The following is a 20,687-nucleotide window of genomic DNA, read 5'->3' as shown; positions in this document are numbered from 1 at the left end:
CGAGGAGGTCTGACAGGCGCCAGCTTGGCGGATGCGTCACTGCACTCGTCTCAACGTGTCTCTCAGTCTGTCCGTGCCCGCCGTCACGTGGTCTCGTCACGAGGCCTTCCTCTTGCCCTCAACTCCGAGAGTATAAGAGCAGCTGCCCCCGGACGCCAAGAGAGAGGCTCCGATTTCTTCTGTTGAGTTACGTGCTCTCCCGTCTCTCCACTTCGGTCGACCTGACCGCCCGCTCTTTTGCGATGTTAGAATAAACAAATTGTTCTGTTACCAGTCGACTCATGCTTTGCCAGGACCTTCGGATGCTTCCAGTTGTGCCCCAGGCCGCCAGGCCAACGCTACCCTTGGGACTTGCGACCCATTTGCAACAACGGGCGTCAGCGCTGAGGTTGCAACAACTCGTGCCAGCGGTGCGATTCCAACAACTGGCTGGTAGCGGTGAGATCGCGACAACGGAGGCCAGCAGCGAAGAGATGCGGTTGACTGTATGCTGAGCAGCACAACGACCATCCGGGAGCAGTGCAACGAGCCCTGTGTGATGACTGGTTGCCTGCAGCGGAACGACTGCGCTGAATTCTTGGCTGCGAGGTTTGGTGAGTGCGGGACTTTCTTCTTCTGAGCTTTGCCAGGCTTTTGTTAGTGTCAGAAACAGAGCTGGTAATTGTGGTTGTCGTTGCTGCCGGGTTACATTGCGGCAAGACAATAGTAGGCAGTAGAGAAAGCAGCATTCAGAGCAGCCATGGATTTGAAGTCGTTGCGCAAACCGATATTGCTGGAGCTTGCAAGAGAGTTGGGTCTGGATGTCTCAGACAAACTCAGAAAACCAGAACTGCTAAGGGCTATTCTTGAGTTAGAAGCTGAGGATGACGAGCTGTCGGAATGCCTTGAGACCATTGAGGAGCGGGCAAAAAGACAGGAGCGCGAACTTAAAGAACAGAAAGAGAGACAGGAGCGTGAACTTAAAGAACAGAAAGAGAAAGATGAGCGTGAACGAAAAGAACAGAAAGAGCGAGAGCAACAAGAAAAAGAGCGCGACCGTCAACACGCTTTGGAAATGAAGCGTCTCGAGGTAGAGATGGAACGCGCTCGTAATGGAAGTCAGGCACACGGTGCAGGAGAACGAGTATCGTTCAAAATGACTGACCTGATACGGCCGTTTAAGCTTGGAGAGGACATTGGTTTGTTCCTGGTGAACTTTGAGCGAACGAGCGAGAAGCAGGGGTTCTCTCGGGAAACGTGGCCACAGCGCTTGCTCACTTTGCTACCCGGCGAGGCGGCCGACGTAGCCGCTCGCTTGAAGAGAGAGGAGGCAGAGGATTTCGACCAAGTGAAATCGAGTCTGCTAAAAAAGTACAGGCTGTCAGCGGAGGCTTTCCGTCGGAAGTTTCGGGAAAATGAGAAAGGCAGAAGTGAGTCATATACAGAGTTTGCCTACAGGCTTATGTCAAACATGCAGGAGTGGCTCAAAGAAGAGAAAGCGTTTGGTGACCACGAGAAAGTTCTGCAGTGTTTCGGGCTAGAACAGTTTTATAGTCGGTTACCTGAGAACGTGCGGTACTGGGTCTTGGATAGGCCAGACGTTAGTACGGTGGCTAGAGCCGCTGAGCTAGCCGAGGAGTTTGTGACGCGTCGGGCTCGCGGAGCTAAGGACGGTCAAAAGGGTGAATTTGGCTCCAAGTTTGAGAGGCCGAAGTTCACGCCCATGAGAAAGCGGTTCGAGACGAGGCAAGCGCGCGTGTGTTATACGTGCCAGAAGCCGGGTCACGTTTCGGCGCAGTGTCCGACCGAACGTAAGGAGATGGCGGCAGCCGAAGCCGAACGCAGAAAGCGGTTCGAGACGAGGCAAGCGCGCGTTTGTTATACGTGCCAGAAGCCGGGTCACTTTTCGGCGCAGTGTCCGGAAACAAAAACAAAAGTAGTGTTTTTGTCATTATGCAGCACTGACGAGAACATGAAGCTTCTCGAGCCTTACATGCGAGACCTCCTCGTGAACGGGAAAGAGTGCCGAGTGCTTCGCGATTCCGCAGCCACAATGGATGTAGTTCACCCCTCTTACGTAGAACCCGATATGTTCACGGGCGAGTGTGCATGGATCAAGCAAGCCGTGGAAGCTCATAGCGTGTGTCTGCCCGTAGCAAAAGTGCTTATTGAAGGACCTTTCGGAGCACTTAAGACGGAGGCGGCAGTGTCATCTATGCTGCCCCCCCAGTACCCGTACCTATTTTCGAACAGGTCCGATCACCTCCTGCGCGAGAAGGGGCTTTTGTTTGGTGAGGCTAGCGTTCAGGCCTTAACCAGATCGAAGGTTCGGGAGCTCGCTGCAAAGGCGGTAGTTGCGGGGCCGACGTTGTCGAACAATGAGAAAGGGTCAGAGGCGCAGCAAGCTGATATTGAGAGCACGTCCGAACTGAACAAAATTAAGCCTGTAGCGTTGAAGGCACCAGATACTGGAGAGGAAATGCCCGACACGGGAAAGTTAGAAGAGCTATCTGCAGATTTGCTCATCGCGCCTACGTCAGACGGACTTAATAGGTTGCTAAACGTCAGCCGGGCGGCTTTGATAGCCGAGCAAAAGAAGGATGGCAGCCTAGAAAACATACGCTGCATTGTCAAGGAAGGTGTCGCCAAGAAAAATGCTCGCTTTGTGGAAAGAAGTGGGGTCCTGTACCGAAAGTATCTAGACCGCAGAGGAGTGGAGTTCGATCAGCTGATCGTGCCTCAGTGCTACCGTCAGGATCTGTTGCGCTTGTCGCATGGGGGTTCGTGGTCCGGACACCTAGGAGTTAAGAAAACTAAGGACCGTCTCTTGCAAGAGTACTATTGGCCAGGGTGTTTTCGGGACGCAGACCACTTTGTGAAGACATGCGACACCTGTCAGCGGGTGGGCAAACCAGGGGACAAATCGAGGGCGCCGTTGAAGTTGGTACCTATCATTACGGAGCCTTTTAGACGGCTCGTTATTGATACAGTGGGACCTCTGCCGGTAACAGCCACGGGATACAGACACATTTTGACTGTGATCTGCCCAGCGACAAAGTTCCCTGAAGCAGTGCCGCTTAAAGAACTCAGCTCAGTTAAGATAGTCAATGCACTACTGTCCATATTTGCGCGAGTTGGTTTTCCTGCGGAAATCCAATCAGATCAGGGCACAGTGTTTACTAGCGCTTTGACGACAGCCTTTCTCGAAAGGTGCGGGGTAAAGCTGTTACACAGCTCAGTGCACCACCCCCAGTCGAGTTCCGTTGAGAAGCTCCACTCCGTAATGAAGCGCGTGTTGAGAGCATTGTGGTTTGCACAACAAACTGACTGGGATCTGTGTCTGCCTGGGGTGACGTTGGCATTAAAGACCACGCCGCATGCGGCTACGGGGTTTTCGCCAGCTGAGCTAGTGTACGGTCGCTCGCTGCGTTCTCCGCTTCGCATGCTTCGACACGGATCACTGCCCTCTCCAATGGCTGCAGACCATCTCTTTCATAAATGGCCGCCTCCTGCGCTGGAGCCTCGCTCTGCAACAACATTCCTTTGAGGTGCGTTACAAAAACGGGAGTCTTAACGGTAACGCCGATGGCTTAAGTCGAAGCCCCTAACGTGGGAATCAGCCTCAAAATTGTTTGTTACTGATGTTTTTCTTCCTGAGGCAGGATTTTTAACATATTGCTTTTGTGTAGTGTTTCAAAGTGATGATGTGCTTTCTAGTGCAATTTTCCGATTTGTGGACGCGTTCTGAGTGCTGCTAAACTACTGTAAGGAACTAGGCAGTAGTATAAAAAGGGAAAGAGCCTGGCAGGGCTTAGTGAGGGTTGTGCCGTGCTTGCTGACTGAGCGGTTGAGTTTCGGCGTAGTTCTAACGCTTGCCGGGAACGAGAACAAAAATGTCAACTCTCCCGAAGTCACTCTGCAGTGTCCTGTGTGAACCTGAACGAGAGAACGAGGCCTTCTCTGTGCGCTGCGCTCAAGAAACGCCGAAGGACGACGGACTTCGGTTATGAGCATCATCAAGCGACATCCCTCCGGACAGCGGATGCAGTCCCCTGACCATCGGGATCTCCTTCCCCCGGCGGGGCGGTCTGTTACGTTTCGCCTACGACGCGCGGTATAGCCGGCGCGGATGCAACGGACGCCGGGGCTTCGTTCAAAGCGGCGGACATTTTGGCCCGTTCGGAGCTCCCGCAAAGCCTCCCCGCCAAGCGCGTCCAGGCGTGTTTCAGTGCCACGTGTCTTCGTGTGTGCGTGTGTGTGTGTGTGCCCACGCTTGTCAAAGCGCGGCAGCCGGGGAGAGGAGCTCCCCAAGTGTGAAGCGAGGAGGTCTGACAGGCGCCAGCTTGGCGGATGCGTCACTACACTCGTCTCAACGTGTCTCTCAGTCTGTCCGTGCCCGCCGTCACGTGGTCTCGTCACGAGGCCTTCCTCTTGCCCTCAACTCCGAGAGTATAAGAGCAGCTGCCCCCGGACGCCAAGAGAGAGGCTCCGATTTCTTCTGTTAAGTTACGTGCTCTCCCGTCTCTCCACTTCGGTCGACCTGACTGCCCGCTCTTTTGCGATGTTAGAATAAACAAGTTGTTCTGTTACCAGTCGACTCATGCTTTGCCAGGACCTTCGGATGCTTCCAGTTGTGCCCCAGGCCGCCAGGCCAACGCTACCCTTGGGACTTGCGACCCATTTGCAACAACGGGCGTCAGCGCTGAGGTTGCAACAACTCGTGCCAGCGGTGCGATTCCAACAAAGGCGAGGCGCGACTATAGTCGCTTGTCCACGATGTTGAGCCTCGGAAGATGATGGACCACCGGGGGTACACATACCTATATGTATTCTTGCAAAATGCGGCACGACACCTTTTACTAACGAATCCCGGCACGCAGAACAGACACGCATCCCACCGCACTCCGAGAGCACACTGCTTCACCGTAGCCAAGGCAATCGTAATGTTTGTGAGGTCATTCGAAAAGCACAAGCGGCCACACGAAATTGTTTCCCCGCAAAACAACTCTCTCTTTCTGTTATCTATCTATCTATCTATATATATATATATATATATATATATATATATATATATATATATATATATAATTCAAGGAAAAGTTCTGTAGGTCCGGTGCAGAGGTAGTGAAGAAACGAAGGGGCACACTTACGAAAATTGCATGTTTAATGGTTTAACGTTTCGGCCGTGGCACGGCCTTCCTCAGAACAAAAACGAAGGCCGTGCCACGGCCGAAACGTTAAACCATTAAACATGCAATTTTCGTAATTGTGCCCCTTCGTTTCTTCAACTACAACACACACACACGCACATATTGTTGCACCCACGAAAGGCGTTTATTGTCAAGCCGGGTAGAGTTAGACGCGATGGCCTTGATCAGCTGAGCGCCTGTCGAGATTCAGCTAGCCTGCCGCACGCCGTCTTCCTCGTTCACCACTCTTGGATGCCCCCCATACTGTTTGTTGAGGCGTAAACCCACTACGCACGTAAGAGTGCCACATTTCCCTCCGCGCAGACGAAGCCCGCCGGACAAGTCAAACAGGCTGTCGAGAAATAAAGGGCTTTAAACGGGCGACATGCGAAAGCTCAGTCTTTGCTGACCGTCGGCCATTTGACGTGAGGTGTGCTATGCGGTAAGTCGCTGACACGCTCAGTAATAACATAGGGTCCAACATAGTGGGCCAGCAGCTTTTCACATAATCCACGTTTTATGGTTGGTTTCCAGAGCCACACTAAATCACCAGCGTCATATACCACGTGTCGACGTCGGCGGTCGTAGCGTGCCTACGAGTGGTCTTGTGAAGCAACAGTGCGCAAAGAAGCAAGTCTTCGGGCTTCTTCAGCAAGACAGACTGTCTCTGATATGCAAAGATTATCGTGGCTGGAAAGCGGGAAGATAGTGTCTAGTGTATAACGAGGCGGACGAGCGTAAAGAAGAAGGAAGGGACTGTAGCCCGTAACTTCGTGCTTTGAGGTGTTAATTGCGTACGTAATGAAAGGTAGCACGCTGTCCCAGTTCTTATGATCTGACACGACATACATGGACAGCATGTTAGTAAGAGTTCTGTTCGTGCGTTCCGTAAGGCCATTTGTTTGTGGATGATACGGGGTGTAATGTTGAAAACTTGAAGCGCATAGACGAAGCGTCTCTTCGACAACGTCTGCAGTGAACTGCCGCCCACGATCGCTGATGATGTCTCTTGGAGGTCCAAGCCGGAGAATGACAAAACGCAGCAGAAAAATACACACTTCGGCTGCAGTAGCTGATGGTATTGGAGCTGTCTCACAGTAGTGTGTCAAGTGATCAGCACACACGACAATCCAGTGATTCCCATCAGATGACCGCGGGAAAGGACCGAGAAGGTCGATGCCAACTTGCTCAAAGGGAGTGCTGGGGGTTGGCACTGGATGTAGTCGATCAGGAGGAGCACTTGTCGGACGCTTGCGACGTTGACACTCGCTGCAGCTGGACAAGTATTGGGCGGTCGTCTGGCGCATTTTAGGCCAGTAGAACCTTTTTTGAAGGCGGTAGAGCGTTCGCGCAGATCCAAAATGAGCAGATGCTGGATCGTCATGCATAGCGCGCAAGACAGACACGAATACTGTCCGGGACCACCAGCAGATATCGGGGGCCTGTAGCAGAATAGTTCTTGTTGTAAAGAACCCCATCACGAACGCAGAAAATAATGGATGGTGCTGATTGCCTTGCAGTAATGAGCAGTGGTTCTAAAGCTCTGTCTTTTTGTTGCTCGACCTTGAAGATATTTATATCAGGAAGTCCAGGCTCCCGTGATGCGATATAGCGGTCGAAGTTGTCCGAGTCGCAGTCCGTCGTTGGAAGCGGCATGCGCGAGAGACAGTCAGCGTCGGGCGTGCGGGCGGCCACTTTTATAAGAAACGGCAAAATCATATTCCTGTAAACTAAGTGTCCAACGCTCAAGCCGGCGCGACGGATCACAGAGATTAACCAGTCAACAGAGAGAATGATGGTCTGTCACGTACCACAGTGAAGGGGCGCCCGTACAGGTATATATGACTGGAAGCGCTGTACTGCGAAAATCACTGCAAGACATTCTTGCTCTGTGACGGTGTAGTTACGCTATAGTTATATATACACACGCGTTCACGACCGGACCGCCGTCCCGAGGAGCCGGAGAAATCTAGACACGCGTGACGTTTCTACGGGACCGCCACTACGGGGGAGCGGAAGGAAAGAAAAGAAGATACGCAAGCACAGGAACGCCAACAAAGAGAGGGCGGTGCAAACGTAGGCAATGCAGATGCTGGTGAAAGTGTATTATCTGTCATCATCAGCTTCATATCTGATACGGGTTGTATTTGGACCCGCTATATTAAACTTATTTTCGCAAGTTGGCGGAGTGTTTGAAGCCTGCTTCACCTCCACCGCGGGTTGGCCTGCAGCGGTATTGCACTATCTTCGGAATCGGCCCACGTTTTTGGTCTGCGGACGTCGATCTGCTGGAAACTGGCCATATACAGCTTCGCTGTAAAAAGCGAACATTTATTTATGCATGTTCAACACGCTCGTCCGAGAGCACAGCAGGGTTGCGATGCAGATACCAGTCGCTCGACGGCTAAAACCTTTTAAGAACAGCTTGAGTGGGCTGAAGGCCTTCCAAACACATCAATGTGGATAAGCTATTTCAGCAACGCAGTAAGACATAAATTAAAATTTAGCATATTCAGACAGCAGTGCTTCTGCTAAGAAACTGAAACTGAAATGATATCGTTTTGACTCTGCGCCGACAGGTTTTTTTGGCGGCAGGATGTGTCTGGACCGCCGCGGGCCCTGGGTAGGTTAACCTGGTAAACCCTTCGCCATGGTCGCGACGCCTCTCCTTGCTGAATGAGTGGCGACGCGCCTCTTAGAGTAATTGCAGACTGGCGGCGGCTTTTGCGATGTAGCAGGGTCTAAAGCTGAGACCACAAGTACGCTTGCGGACGCGCGCAAGCTCGCGTCCGCGCGCCTAGCGCCTGCCGCGCCTCGCGAGTAATGGCGGTTTGCATCCACAATGACGCGCGACAGCGCGCACTCACTGCGTATTAACTGGCCTTACTCACAAACGCCTTTGCAGGCGCCACTTCGTACTTTGTTATCGACAGTATTTCAAAATGCTTCGATATCCATAAACGTAATTGTTACATTTTTATGGCTGTTAGATCAACGCAAAAAGGAGAGAATAACCACTTTCTTGTATGATATAAATCTGCTTCACTGAAAGTTGAACATTCCGCGCCGCAGATGCATAGCCAGGCGCGCCGACGCGACGCAACCGAAGCACGCGATACCAGAGAGGAGCTGCTGCCCGAGATCACGCCGCGTTTCGACGCGTACGAGCCATGCCGCTCCATCTGCACATGCGTAGGCGCGTGAACGCGAGCTTGCACTCGTCCGCAAGCGTACGCGTGGTCTGGGCTTTAGACAACAGTCGAGGCGCGTAGCCGAGGCTGTACTGACGATGCATGCCGCTACAGAGTAGCAGGCATGTGAAATGCACACATGCAAAGGCGCCGCAGTGATCGAAGATTCTTTTCTGAGTAACCTGACGAATACTTGCAACAAAGAGGCTTCATTTCTCTTTTGTTTTTTGTCATCGGCTGAACAAATCGAACCTGATGTCCAAGAGAAAACCTGCTATGCACTTGAAGCTGTAGGCTGTTGCCGCTTAACCGCGTGACGCGATTTGTGAGTAGCTGAAAGCGGCCGCTCCATGTGAACATATACATTAGCGGCAACGTTGTTCGCTTTGCGTTGTCTGCGTTCTGGGTTCGGTTACACTGTACTTCAGCGACGTGACTCCGCATGGCCAAGGTTCAACTCTGCCCAGTAGCCGAGCGGAGTTCGTATAAAAAGGTATTGAAACCGGCTCCATATATGGAGCCGGTTTCTATACCTTTTGCGAACATCTATGGTTTGGAGCCGACGCTGTTTGCCGTGCTTGCGTTCTGCCGCTTATGCGCCGCATAAAGACGACATGTGTATCCCGCGTACGTGTGCGGCCTTCAGTTACACAGCACTCGCGGTTATGCGACCTCTGCATGGTGTTCCCTGCCGAAGAGGCCTGTGAGCGGAAGGCACCTGAAAAAGCGGCCATTACATCCAAGGCACGAACTTGCCGTTTCACGCAAGCATACCGAACAACGAAGAAGTATAGCCCATTTTTAAGTCTGTTTAGAACCGTTGGAACCATTTTTATCTTATTTCGGCAGTTCGCGCTGTATTTCAAGCGCCCACTCTATCACAAGCGCTAGGGTAATTGCTTGTGGTCAGAAATTTTGTTATAACAAATTGTCATGCTTAAGCAAAGCCGTCCCTTGTAAGCGGCGCTGCCTTCAGATTATAAGAGATCATGAAAAACTGACATTTTGTTTCATATCGTTCACCTTGGGTCAGCTTTCCGGCTATCTTAGGGAGGGGGAGGGGGGCAAACGGGGGGCAAAAGGGGGAGCAGGCGAAAACTTGAAGGGGAGGGGGGGTGCCAGCCCACCCTCGTGTCCCCCCTGGCGCCGCCCCTGTTATCACTCCGCGCGTTCCGCCCATGCTTCGTTGCGCGCCAACAGCGTTCGCTCGCGCGAGTACGCACGTGAGGCTCCTCGCGACGTGTTGCAAATAAATAACCTGGGCCTGGGCTTCCGGTAGGGTCCCGCCGGAATGGAAGAACGCCACCACGGTTCTCATCCCAAAGCCCAACAAGCCCTCGGGCGTCGAGAACCTCAGACCCATATAACTCACGTCGTGCGTGGGTAAGGCTGCGGAACACGCCGTTCTGAACAGTCTCCAGATTCCTTGAAGACAAGAGACTTTTACCACACGCACTCATCGGATTTAGACCCGGTCTATCAACTCAAGACACCATGATTTTAATCAAGCACCAAATCATTGATGACCCCCATTAGAAACGCCAAGGCCATTCTCGGGTTGGATCTCGAGAAAGCGTTCGATAACCTCTCTCACCAATACATTGTGGACACAATTTCCCGCCTCAACCTCGGAGCTAGATTCCACGCGTACGTCAAGTCATTCTTGAACAACAGGACGGCTACGCTCCGATTTGCCGACCTCTCCACGGAGACACTCTCGCTGGGGAGCAGGGGCAGCCCCCAAGGCTCGGTCATCTACCCTATGCTTTTCAACCTTACCATGGCGGGACTTGCTCAGAAACTCGGACAGATCCACGGGCTCGAGCACACCATATACGCAGATGACATCACCATGTGGGTCTCCAAAGGAACCCCGGGCATGGTGCAGGACATCTTGCAAGAAGCAGTGAATACCGTAGAAGAATTTCTAATTCCCACAGGACTCAGATGCTCGCCTTCCAAGTCGGAGCTGCTCGTACGCAGACCCACGTCGAAGGGCCGCAGGCCATACTCGTCAGACTTCGATTATAATCAAGAAATTACCGTACGAACCAATTCGGGACACGCGATACCGTGGGTCGACAAAATCAGAGTCCTGGGTATGATCGTAGAGACTAAAGAGCTCAATGCCTCTACGGTTCAGAAGCTCATCAGCAAGACCAACAACGCTATCGGGCTCATCAGAAGAATTGCAGGTAGACACAGGGGCCTCAAGGAACATAATCTCATCAAACTCATACACGCGTTCGTCACCTGTCACTTCGCATACGTTGCGGCAATGCTCAATTGGTCACAATCCGAAAGAGACAGACCTAATGCCCAAATCAGAAAGGTTACCAAGCAAGCCCTCGGCATTCCGACGAACACCAGCAACGAGAAGCTGCGGCGCCTTGGCATGCACAACACCCTGGAAGAAATTGCCGAAGCCCAGCAGCGCGCCCAGCTTGCTAGGCTTTCGACGACGCCTTCGGGGCGCACGATCCTAGGGAAGCTAGGCTTTGCCCAAGGAAACATAGAAAAAGACTTTTCGGACCTCCCACGGGACATCCGTGCCAAGGTGACGGTCCGACCTATACCCAGAAACGTACACCCCGAAAACAACAAGGGCAGACGACAAGCGAGAGGACAATTCCTCCTTAAGCAAGCCTTGGCGAACCGCGAACGCTCAGCTTTTGTGAACGCGGCTGCATACGTGGGAAACAAAGCTTTCGCAGTGGCGGTTGTGGACGGGCGCGGATCCACAAGACATGCAGCCACGGTAATTGCAAGGAAGCCTGAATAGGCCGAACAGGTTGCGATCGCTGTTGCGCTCACCAACAGCAATCTTTCCCATATCTACAGCGACTCCATAGCCGCTATCAGAGCTTTCCAAAAGGGCACGGTCTGCGCAAAGGCTCTCAGGATTTTTGCAAAGAAATAAATTAAGAAACACGTCATATACTGGTTCCCGGCACACTTAGGACCAAAGATCGGCGACGTCGCCAACCTTAACGAGGCGGCGCACGAGGCTGCGCGCGCGCTTACAGACCGCGCGGCTTCACCCGACCACTCGGAGAACAAGGACGCCCCCACTACATGCAATGAAATCACGAAACACTACTACCTACAACGTAGAGAGTATAGCACGCCACACCGCACGCTCACTCGAGCTCAAACGGTTACACTGAGAATGCTACAAACAGACACATACCCCACGCAAAACAGACTACACCATTACATGCCTGAGCTCTATGACAAGTCTTATTGCACCAATTGCAATACATCCCTTAACGTCTATCATTTACTCTGGCCGTGCTCGCAAGCTCACATAAACTGCGAACAGGAGAAGCGCAAGTTTGAGGAAGCAATCCGGAGGGAAGAACCAGCTTCCCAAGTCTGCGCCGTCCAGCAGGTCCACGACGCCGCCAGGAAACTCAACCTCCCGGTTCCGTCGTGGGAGACGCCCACTCCATGAGAGCCCAAAGCTCTCGTGGCCTGCAGGACCTCGAATAAAGTTGATTTCCTTCCTTCCTTCCCGAATAGAATAACATAAAATAAAAACGACCTAAAACAACGCATCAGCAGCCGTGGACCACAGTTCGCTTGTTTCTAAGGATTAAAGCTTGTTTCATTCAATATTGAGCCTCTATAAAGAACAGTTGCACACATTTGCGGTCTAAAAGCATCGAACTATATCCATTTGCGGACGAAGCCACTGCAAGAAATCTGCAGAGTGTTGACTGCTTTGTAGGGAACGGAGTATAAAGGCGCTAGCATTCGTCTGACCGAGGCCGTGACCCATGCGCCATCTGTGTTCCAGCGAAGCAAACATTAGGGCAGCGTAAGAATAAAGCGAAAAGGAAAAAAGGAAGGGTCAGTATTGAACAACATGGAATTCAGAAGGCAAGATGGAGGAAAAAAATGATACACTGCGATCTAGGTAAACCAAGAAGAACGCTGTACAACCTGAAAAACATGAGCACACACTTAAGCAGCACAGTCTAAGTAAAGAATGAAAAACTGTAATGGACCGTATTTGTAGTACAGCTTTTTCAGTTTTTAACGTGACGATTCGGAAAAGTACGCATTCGGGAACAAGCATAGGATTCAGGAAAGAAAAGCAGATATAGTTTATTACTACGTCTTACATATGAAAACGCTACAGTATCGTGTTCAAGCTGGCAGGAATAAGCATTTCCAACGTAAAAATACAATTTGCATGAAATTCGCACATGATACCAACGAACTATTTTCAGTTATGTATTTTTCTTTTATACAATTTTATTGAAGGGGATTGTTTTAGTAGGTCTAACAGTTTCTTGTTCCAGGAATATTGTGCCTCAAGCTTGGCGCGCCATAATTAGTTCTAATCTTAGGTACTTAAGTTCTAATTTGTTCTAATGTAAGGTACTTATAATCTTAGGTAGGTAAGCACACGAAAATTTTGGTCTGTAGTCGTTTCAAGATAGACTCATAATTTGCCTAGTTTTCTTTAATTTGCGTAAACAAGATCTTCTCTAAAAAGAGAAAGTTTGGCGTAACTAATTTACACCTAAACTTATATGGAGATGTGGTTTCATTGAAGCGGATGCGTTCAAGAGCACGAACAGCTCTCTTATGTAAGAGCTCTGCTGGTTCATTTAAATCGGTTGTTGTAGAGTCCCTGGTCAGTAAGCGGTATTGTGCATGGGACTGAATGAAAGCATGGCATATAACCGGTTCTAGTTTGTTCGGAATAAAAGAGCTTATATTTCATAGTGCGCCAGTTGTTCGACATAGCTGGTTTTGGAGGTGGGATGTGTGGTCATTCCACGATAAATATTCCTGAAGAAACATAAGTAGGAACTTTATACTGCTTGTCTTTTCGAGCACTGCGTCGTGAAAATTTAGGTTGAAACTATTGCTTATATGCCAGTTTCGAGCTGTGGCGATTACTTATTTTGTTTTACTTATACTTAACTGTAACTTATTTGCATCTAACTATACTGATAGCTGTTAGCCATATATTAGCTTTTGATTCTGAATTGTCCATGCAGATGTCTAGTATTGAACGCTGGTACATACATACATACATACATACATACATACATACATACATACATACATACATACATACATACATACATACATACATACATACATACATACATACATGCATACATACATACATACATACATACATACATACATACATACATACATACATACATACATACATACATACATACATACATACATACATACATAGCGTTTGGAAAATGCGTGAAGTATTCTAAGAATGCTAACGCATGTCGCCATCGCGTTGTCCTCATGGCGTTGTCGTCACGCTGCCGTCGTTATACCATCGTCATCATTGCATAATAGTCATCTCATTCTCGTCATGTCGTTGTCGTCATACCGCCTCTGTCATTTCATCGGCGTCATTCCATCGTCGTGACTGCGTGGCCGTCATGCCGTCACGGCGTTTGGAGACCTTGGAAAGCGAGTGCCATTCCGAAGTGGGCCGATGCTTGAGTCAGTGTATGTCGTACATAGAAGAAGCACAAAGAAGTCTCGTAATGGCCGCTACGGATTTTAAATAAACGTAACTTCAGCAATACGGCGTGTCACCACATCGCTTGAATGCTGATCGCAGCATATCGTCGACAGTGATCGTGAAATGGGTTCTCTAATATTTTGTGTCATTCTAGTAGAGCGGCACACACCTACTGGCACAATACCCAGTGACCCAAGTTGGCATCAAAGAGGTTCATTTGGAGCCAGGACTGACCGATTTGCGCGCACCCAGTGCTCCAAGTCGGTGTCAAAGAGTTTCATTGAAGATCGCTACATAGCCAATCCCACATCTATATACAGGGACCCATGTCTGCCGGAAAAACGTTCGTTGAAGAACGGCACATGTGTACACATTGCGGCATACTCAGTGACTCAAGTCGGTACGACGGTTGGTGTCGAACCCTCAGCGCAGCCAGCTCGATGCTCTAACCAATTGACCATGGACTACACAGTGACAAAGGTTGGTGGATAAACGGTTACGTACATGCATACATAGCCTCCGGGAAGTCCGTGCAGTGTACTAGGAATGTTGACGCAGTTAAAATTCCAGCAGAACCCATCTCCCGATGGAGTCTGACGTTAATGGGATTAGCACTGAAGCAGTCTGATGACACACCGTAGCAACACCGCCGAAACTTGTCATGTATGGCGCGCGTATACAGGCAGCCTGGCTCTCGTTTCGCGCTTCTTATCTTGACACGCTGTGCCACCTGGCGGCGCCACCACGAAGCCCGCGTGTGGCACGTGTGTAAATATATATACTTAGAGAAGAGCGAAAGCTTTACTGGCCGCGAACTTGCGATTTCGCCTTGGCGGTGCTCCGAGGAGGCACATGACGTCACAACGCGCGCCTCGCCGCGGGTATTAAAGCGAAAGCTTTACTGACCGCTAACTTGCGATTTCGCCGTGGTGGTGCTCCGAGGAGGCACATGACGTCACAATGCGCGCCTCGTCGCGTATATTTCTCTCTCTCTCGCTCCCTAGTCACTACGGCGCACGCGCCACTAGTAGCACCGAGCCACAGGTGTTCCACCGCTGCGAAGCGCCGCGCCTTGCCGCCGCCGCCGTTTGGTATGACGTCACCCAGCGTTCCTCGTCGTTGCGCTCGCCTCCGCTCGCTTCGCCAGCTGCGTCGCATGCCTGATAACATGTCGGAGGATTGGAAAGGAGAGCTCGCGTGTGCCGCAACCACAGTTGGGGCGGCAGTATGGACGGTGACAATTCTGATAAGCAGGAGGTGGCCTGGAGTCGATATCGGAACGAGATTAAGAGGAAACGAATCGCCCAGGAAACAGACAAACAGCGCGCCGAACGACTGGCTAAACGCCGCAACATAGCTAGACAACCAGACTAACCTGGACTTGCAATCAAGATTAACCAAGGCTAACCATGCTATGCCTTAGCTTTCGCTACGTATATCCTGGCATAGCCGAGCTAAGCCACTGCCAATTTTTTTTTCTCAGTGAAGAATGGCACAAACACAGCGCTACATACCCAGTGACCCAAATTGTTAGAAAGGGTGGTCTCGAACTCTGCTCCCTCAGCACAGCAACTCAACGTGCTACACATTCGACCATGGACTACCCAAAAATGCAGCTTTGAGGAAGAGCGGTCAGAGACACAGATAGACAGATAGATAGATAGCCCCGGAAAGTGTGTGAAATATCAAAGAAGGCTAATCGAATAAATAAATAAATAAATAAATAAATAAATAAATAAATAAATAAATACACACTACTGATCGCTTCTCTTTGAAAGCCAAGGTAGGAGTGGTTGACAATGAAACGTTAGCTTTATCATAGGCTGCAGGTGCTCATAACTCATCGGCAGCTGAGAGTGAAAAAGAACAAAAAAAATTGAAAGAGCAATAAAAGCAACCAATCAAATTGTATAAATGAACCTGAAAAAGCAAGCGAACATAAGGGTGAGGGACATTTCCGTGGTCCGCGTAGCCGGCGGCATGTAGAGCCCATCAGTCGGGCGAGCTACGAAATTCCTAGTATCTGGTATCCAGTACACGTCGGTCAGCCTGCGTTGTCCTTGGGATGCCGACCAGACATGTCACGTGGCGTCGCGCCTCACTTAGCGTCGCATGCACGCCGGCGAAACGCGTCGTAACGCAGTACGAACCCCCGAAACGTGAAACTCTGTTTGTTGCGGCATAGAAACAAAAAAAGAAAGAAAGCTGGGTGATGCGGACAGACCTCACGCTCGTCGCCACGTGACTTGACCTGGAAAGATTCAGGCTCCAATCGCAAACCATGCTCAGCAAAAAAAAGTAAAAAAAAGAAGAGAGAGAGAAAGAGAAAGCAGGGACAGAAGCAAGCTCGACATCGCGCGCAGTAAAGGATCACGAGACTTCCGGCCAGTATCAGTTACAGTTAGGATTTCCAGATGAGAGCGGGGCCGCTGCATCAGCATTGGTAACTATAGGTGTTGCTATGAGATCCGCCTTCATAATAGGAACATTCATAGCACACTCGTTACATTAAACGTGCTTGTCCTAATAATAAAAGAACGCATTTTTCGAACTATAAAGGAAACTGTTACGCTCTTAAGTAAAGGCAAGAGCCAGAAGCGCTTCCATGTTGTGCTTATATCTTCTTAAATGATTTTAGCGCAGACGTTAATAAACTTGTGTACGTTCGCCTTAAACACCGGACGGCTTGTTAAACATGCCGCCGAACGACACATGACGTCACCGATTACGTATGATTCGCATCTGCAAATATTGCACTTAAGTAATCTTAGTGCGCCCTAGGCCTGATTAACACATTCCGAGCATCCTAATTCTCGTGGCTATTGCCATTATTTAATGTCAAGGTGAGATACCGTAACTTAAAGCGCCGGTTGAACTTAAAATGGGAAAATAAACACGTTAAAGAACTTTGTCGCTTTTAGAGTGCACCCTCTTTGGCTTTCCCTCGATCACTCAAGTTCACGCAAAGATGAACAGTCAAGCAGACGTGCCGTTTTCACCGACTTTGCAGTTTCTAAAAAGCAGGCCACCTCGCCTTAAACATTGTATTGTTCCCAGAGCTGAACTGCCGTAGTTGGCTTCTCAAATAAAGACTTTTAATAAGGACGCTGGCAGAAATACGTCGTAAAGCGCAATATCGATCATGAGTGTTTTCTTGCGGAAATTTCGAAGGCGCGGTGATATCAGCCACGTTGAGTGCTGTGACAATATTTAATCTAACTGAGCATTACGGACAGCAGAAGAAAACAGTGCACCAGCAGATGTGCACATCGGTGCGTCGTCAGCGAGATTTTTATATAAATCTGTGCAACGTTCGCCCTGAAGTACCGTACCGTCGGTTTTCATCGCCTTTTGTCTTGGAATGCGAAATTCATGCATTGCATCGCATTTCAAACGAAATCTCATCCATGTGGTCGAAAGATCTGATCATACGATACCCACTGAGCCAGCCACGTACGCGACCTTATTCCTGCTGCTGCTTTGTCTAAACTTGATGTTTCAGCCAGAAATAATGGCTCGCCATCTGAACGCGAAGGCCCGGAGCTGCTTTTATGTAAGAAACATTTGGTGTAACCGACGCCGAAAAGTTATTCGGCTGGCGCCTATACGTACCTTGCTTGTACAATAATATCCCTGCTGTCTGGGTACCTTTTGAAAGGAAGCTTTCCTTGCCTCTTCCTTCGAATTTTCCATTGCTGCTGCTGCTGTCTTGCACGCTGCGTCGGAAGGGGGCTCAGAGCGTGTGTATAGATGACAGGAGCGCGGCAGAGGCGAAAGGTGACGCGAGAAACTCTTTTGGACCTCTCCATAGCGCCGTATGTGCACAATGCTCCCTGGAACCACAGAACCCTCCTGACAGCGTAATTATCCGCGATCTCCCGCAATAGCATTGCAGAAAATGCATCGCTCGCCTTTTTACAAACGTGCAACAGTTCAGAGGGGAAGTAGATAGAAAGGTAGAGAGGAGGTAGGGAGAGGAGGCGAAGAATGGGGTAGAACTTGCGCAGTTACGAAACGGTGCCTTGCATCTCTTCGATCACAGCTTGCATGCGTGGGGCGAGGGCAGGATAGGGAAAAAGCGACGCAAGAAGGAAAGGAAACGACAGCCGGTTGCCGACAGACTGAATAAATTTAAGTTCAAGGGACAGTACGGTACGTTTCTACCACTTCCGAAAAATAAGCGCCGTGCGAATTTGTATTGCGGACGACGGACGCAGGGCGTGTACACGCAAAGCCACAGTAAAGCACCGTAGCGTCTTGACGACACCACGGAAGCGGCCGCACATCAAATCAACACGTCTGCGCCCACCGCTGTAGCTTTACGGCTTTGGCGTTGCTGGAGGTGGCGAGTTCGATCCCTACCACGCAGCCGCATTTCGGCGAGGGCGAATCAGAAAACGCTCGTGTACGTCAAAGGTGCATGTTAAAGAACTCCAGGGGGTCAAACTTAATCTGGAGTCCGTCACTACGGCGTGCCTGATAATCCGATTGTGGCTTCGGAACGCACAGCCCGTAATTCAATGAAGTGAAACACTTCGGCCATGATGCCATGTGCCACGTGAGGCACTGACAATGGTAACGATCTCGGAGGTTATGAACCATGACGAGCAACAACGCTGTGTGTTCCGTGTACTACGTAGACTAACAACAGTGCCGCACAAAAAGTAACGTTTACCATCAGCTCACCAATCTCATTTTGTACAGAACGCTGAATAAATTTAATATTTATCGTGCACGTCAGCGCAAATTATCGTCAATCAAAGCAAACAGCACAGAAAGTTTCGTTTGCATCGATGCCCGCAGGCGTGGGATCCACATATTTTTTTTTAGAACTCAGCTCTCAGGCACCCGTTCCTGCGACAAGTGTCAGCGTTGCCCCTCGTAACCGAGCTAACGAACACAGCGAAGGATAAAAGCCAACGCCGAGCGCAGCGGAAGGGGAAAGACGGCGATAGCGAAGAGAACGTGAGGAGGAAAGTGCATGGAGGAAGAGGGTGCAGCGGAACCATATAGTGTATATTAAGGTTGCTGACACGCTTGAACGAGCTTTCAGGTGTGGTTGGCTCAGCAAACCAATTAATAATTAACTGACTATATCAGTTAGGTGGTTACCTAAATAACATTTCATATTTTTTGTTCGAACGTTCTCTTCATAGTCACTGATAACGGTGAACAAGTTGTTCTAATTCTTTTTCACGTGCAACTTTGTTTGGACTTCACGGCGTTAAACACTGTCCTCGCAACACGTACAGTCGCGTTTAATATCAGCTGCAACAAGGTGCCTGTCGTCGAAGGTGCTCCGAGAGCTAGCGCACGAAAAATCTATTTAGTAATTGCCAGTATTTCGAACGGTGTTCCCCAATTTTTCCTATGTGTCGGCGTCGCCGTGCACTATTGAAGCGCTTTCGACCACAGGCACGGTGTTGCAACTCATATTGAACGCGACAGGACATACCGAGAATATTTTCAAGATAGGACAATGTGCTTACAAGTACATCGAATCTTCTTTTCCTGTTTTTTTTTATGCGTGCGACAGGCACACACTAACCAGTGTACGGAGCCCGGCGTCTTGATCGACCACGACGACCAGCTCGACCGCTCTACGTCGCGCTTCAACCTGACCGGCCAGAACCTAGCCTGGGCGGGGCGATACTGGTCTCCTCCGACGCCCAACTGGACGTTCATCATGGACTCGTGGTTCAACGAGTACCAGTACTACTCCCCGCACGACGTCCGCGCGTTCAACCCTTACTCGGCGCGGCAGACGAAGCACTTCACCCAGATCATCTGGGCCAAGACTCACCACATCGGCTGCGGCTACGTCAACTACAGCTTCGCCGACCCGAGCGCCACTCCCCCGTACATGGAGATGTACGCCTGCAACTACGGCCCGACCGGAAACGTGTTCAACGTGAGGACGAAGCTGCCCATCTACGAGGAGGGCCCCACGTGCAGCGCCTGCCCGGCCAAAGCTCGCTGCCACCAGGACACGGGTCTGTGCGGCGGCGCGGGGCGCGCTCCTCGGCCACCGCCTCCACCGGACCCCCCGGCTGGCGATGTTCCCGATCCGCAGCCAAAGCCTAATTCAGTGACGACTCGGCCTGGCGGGGGAGGTGGCGGGGGAGGTGGCGGCGGAGGTGGAGCCACAGGCGGGCAAAGTGGGGACAGCCCGGAAAGCAGCAGCACTTCCGGAAGCTCTGCGGAGGAAGACAAGCCGTTCATGTGGCTACCCTTGATTGCAGGCTTAGTCGTGGTGACGGTAGCGCTGACGTGCTGCCTCTACTTTGCTTTCGCGCAGAAAAAGAGAGACCAACCGCAAGAGCAGGTGGCACCCGGAGGGATGGAGACCCAGCAGTCGACTTGGTCGACGGCGGCGTTCTAGGTCAGCGCGGGCAGTTTCCAAAGGCTGTCCGGGGATGAGGCGTCGCTTTGTCCCAAAGCGAACTGGCATGAGCCGTGCTCAGCTAGTCTTGCGCGATGTATTTAATCTACGCTTGAGTATCACGTAGATTTCTATGTGTAATTAAAAGACTGTTAGCCTACTTGGATGTTATATCACGAGAGCCCTTCTCTATGTCTTGTGTATTGTGTTCATTTTTCTTGTTAATGCAGCCGTTTAAGCGCTGCGATACACGCTTGCGTGTATATGTGACATACACACAGAACCACGACTCGATGTTGTGCACCCGCCGTGGTTGCTCAGTGGCTATGGTGTTAGGCTGCTGAGCACGAGGTCGCGGGATCGAATCCCGGCCACGGCGGCCGCATTTCGATGGGGGCGAAATGCGAAAACACCCGTGTACTTAAATTTAG

The 20,687-nt window shown here is 50.6% G+C and overlaps 1 protein-coding gene and 1 non-coding gene across 2 annotated transcripts in view; both read left to right on the top strand.

Moving 5' to 3' along the window:
* LOC126543055 (CRISP/Allergen/PR-1-like) overlaps positions 1–20,435 on the top strand; it is a 36,844-nt gene extending 16,409 nt beyond the window's left edge. The window contains exon 2 of the mRNA XM_055061291.2: positions 19,411–20,435. Within this exon, the coding sequence (XP_054917266.1) occupies positions 19,411–20,256 (846 nt within the window). The 3' untranslated portion in view covers positions 20,257–20,435. The remainder of the gene's footprint in view (positions 1–19,410) is intronic.
* LOC126521004 (U2 spliceosomal RNA) lies at positions 7,241–7,435 on the top strand. Its single transcript, XR_007597174.1, has one exon. It is a non-coding gene; the product is annotated as a U2 spliceosomal RNA (small nuclear RNA).
* Positions 20,436–20,687: the final 252 nt, after the last annotated feature.

Source organism: Dermacentor andersoni, chromosome 3 (genome assembly GCF_023375885.2).
Source record: "Dermacentor andersoni chromosome 3, qqDerAnde1_hic_scaffold, whole genome shotgun sequence".
Lineage (NCBI taxonomy): Eukaryota > Metazoa > Arthropoda > Arachnida > Ixodida > Ixodidae > Dermacentor > Dermacentor andersoni.
Note: the sequence above shows the minus strand (reverse complement) of the source record. Positions and strands in the feature narration are given on the sequence as shown.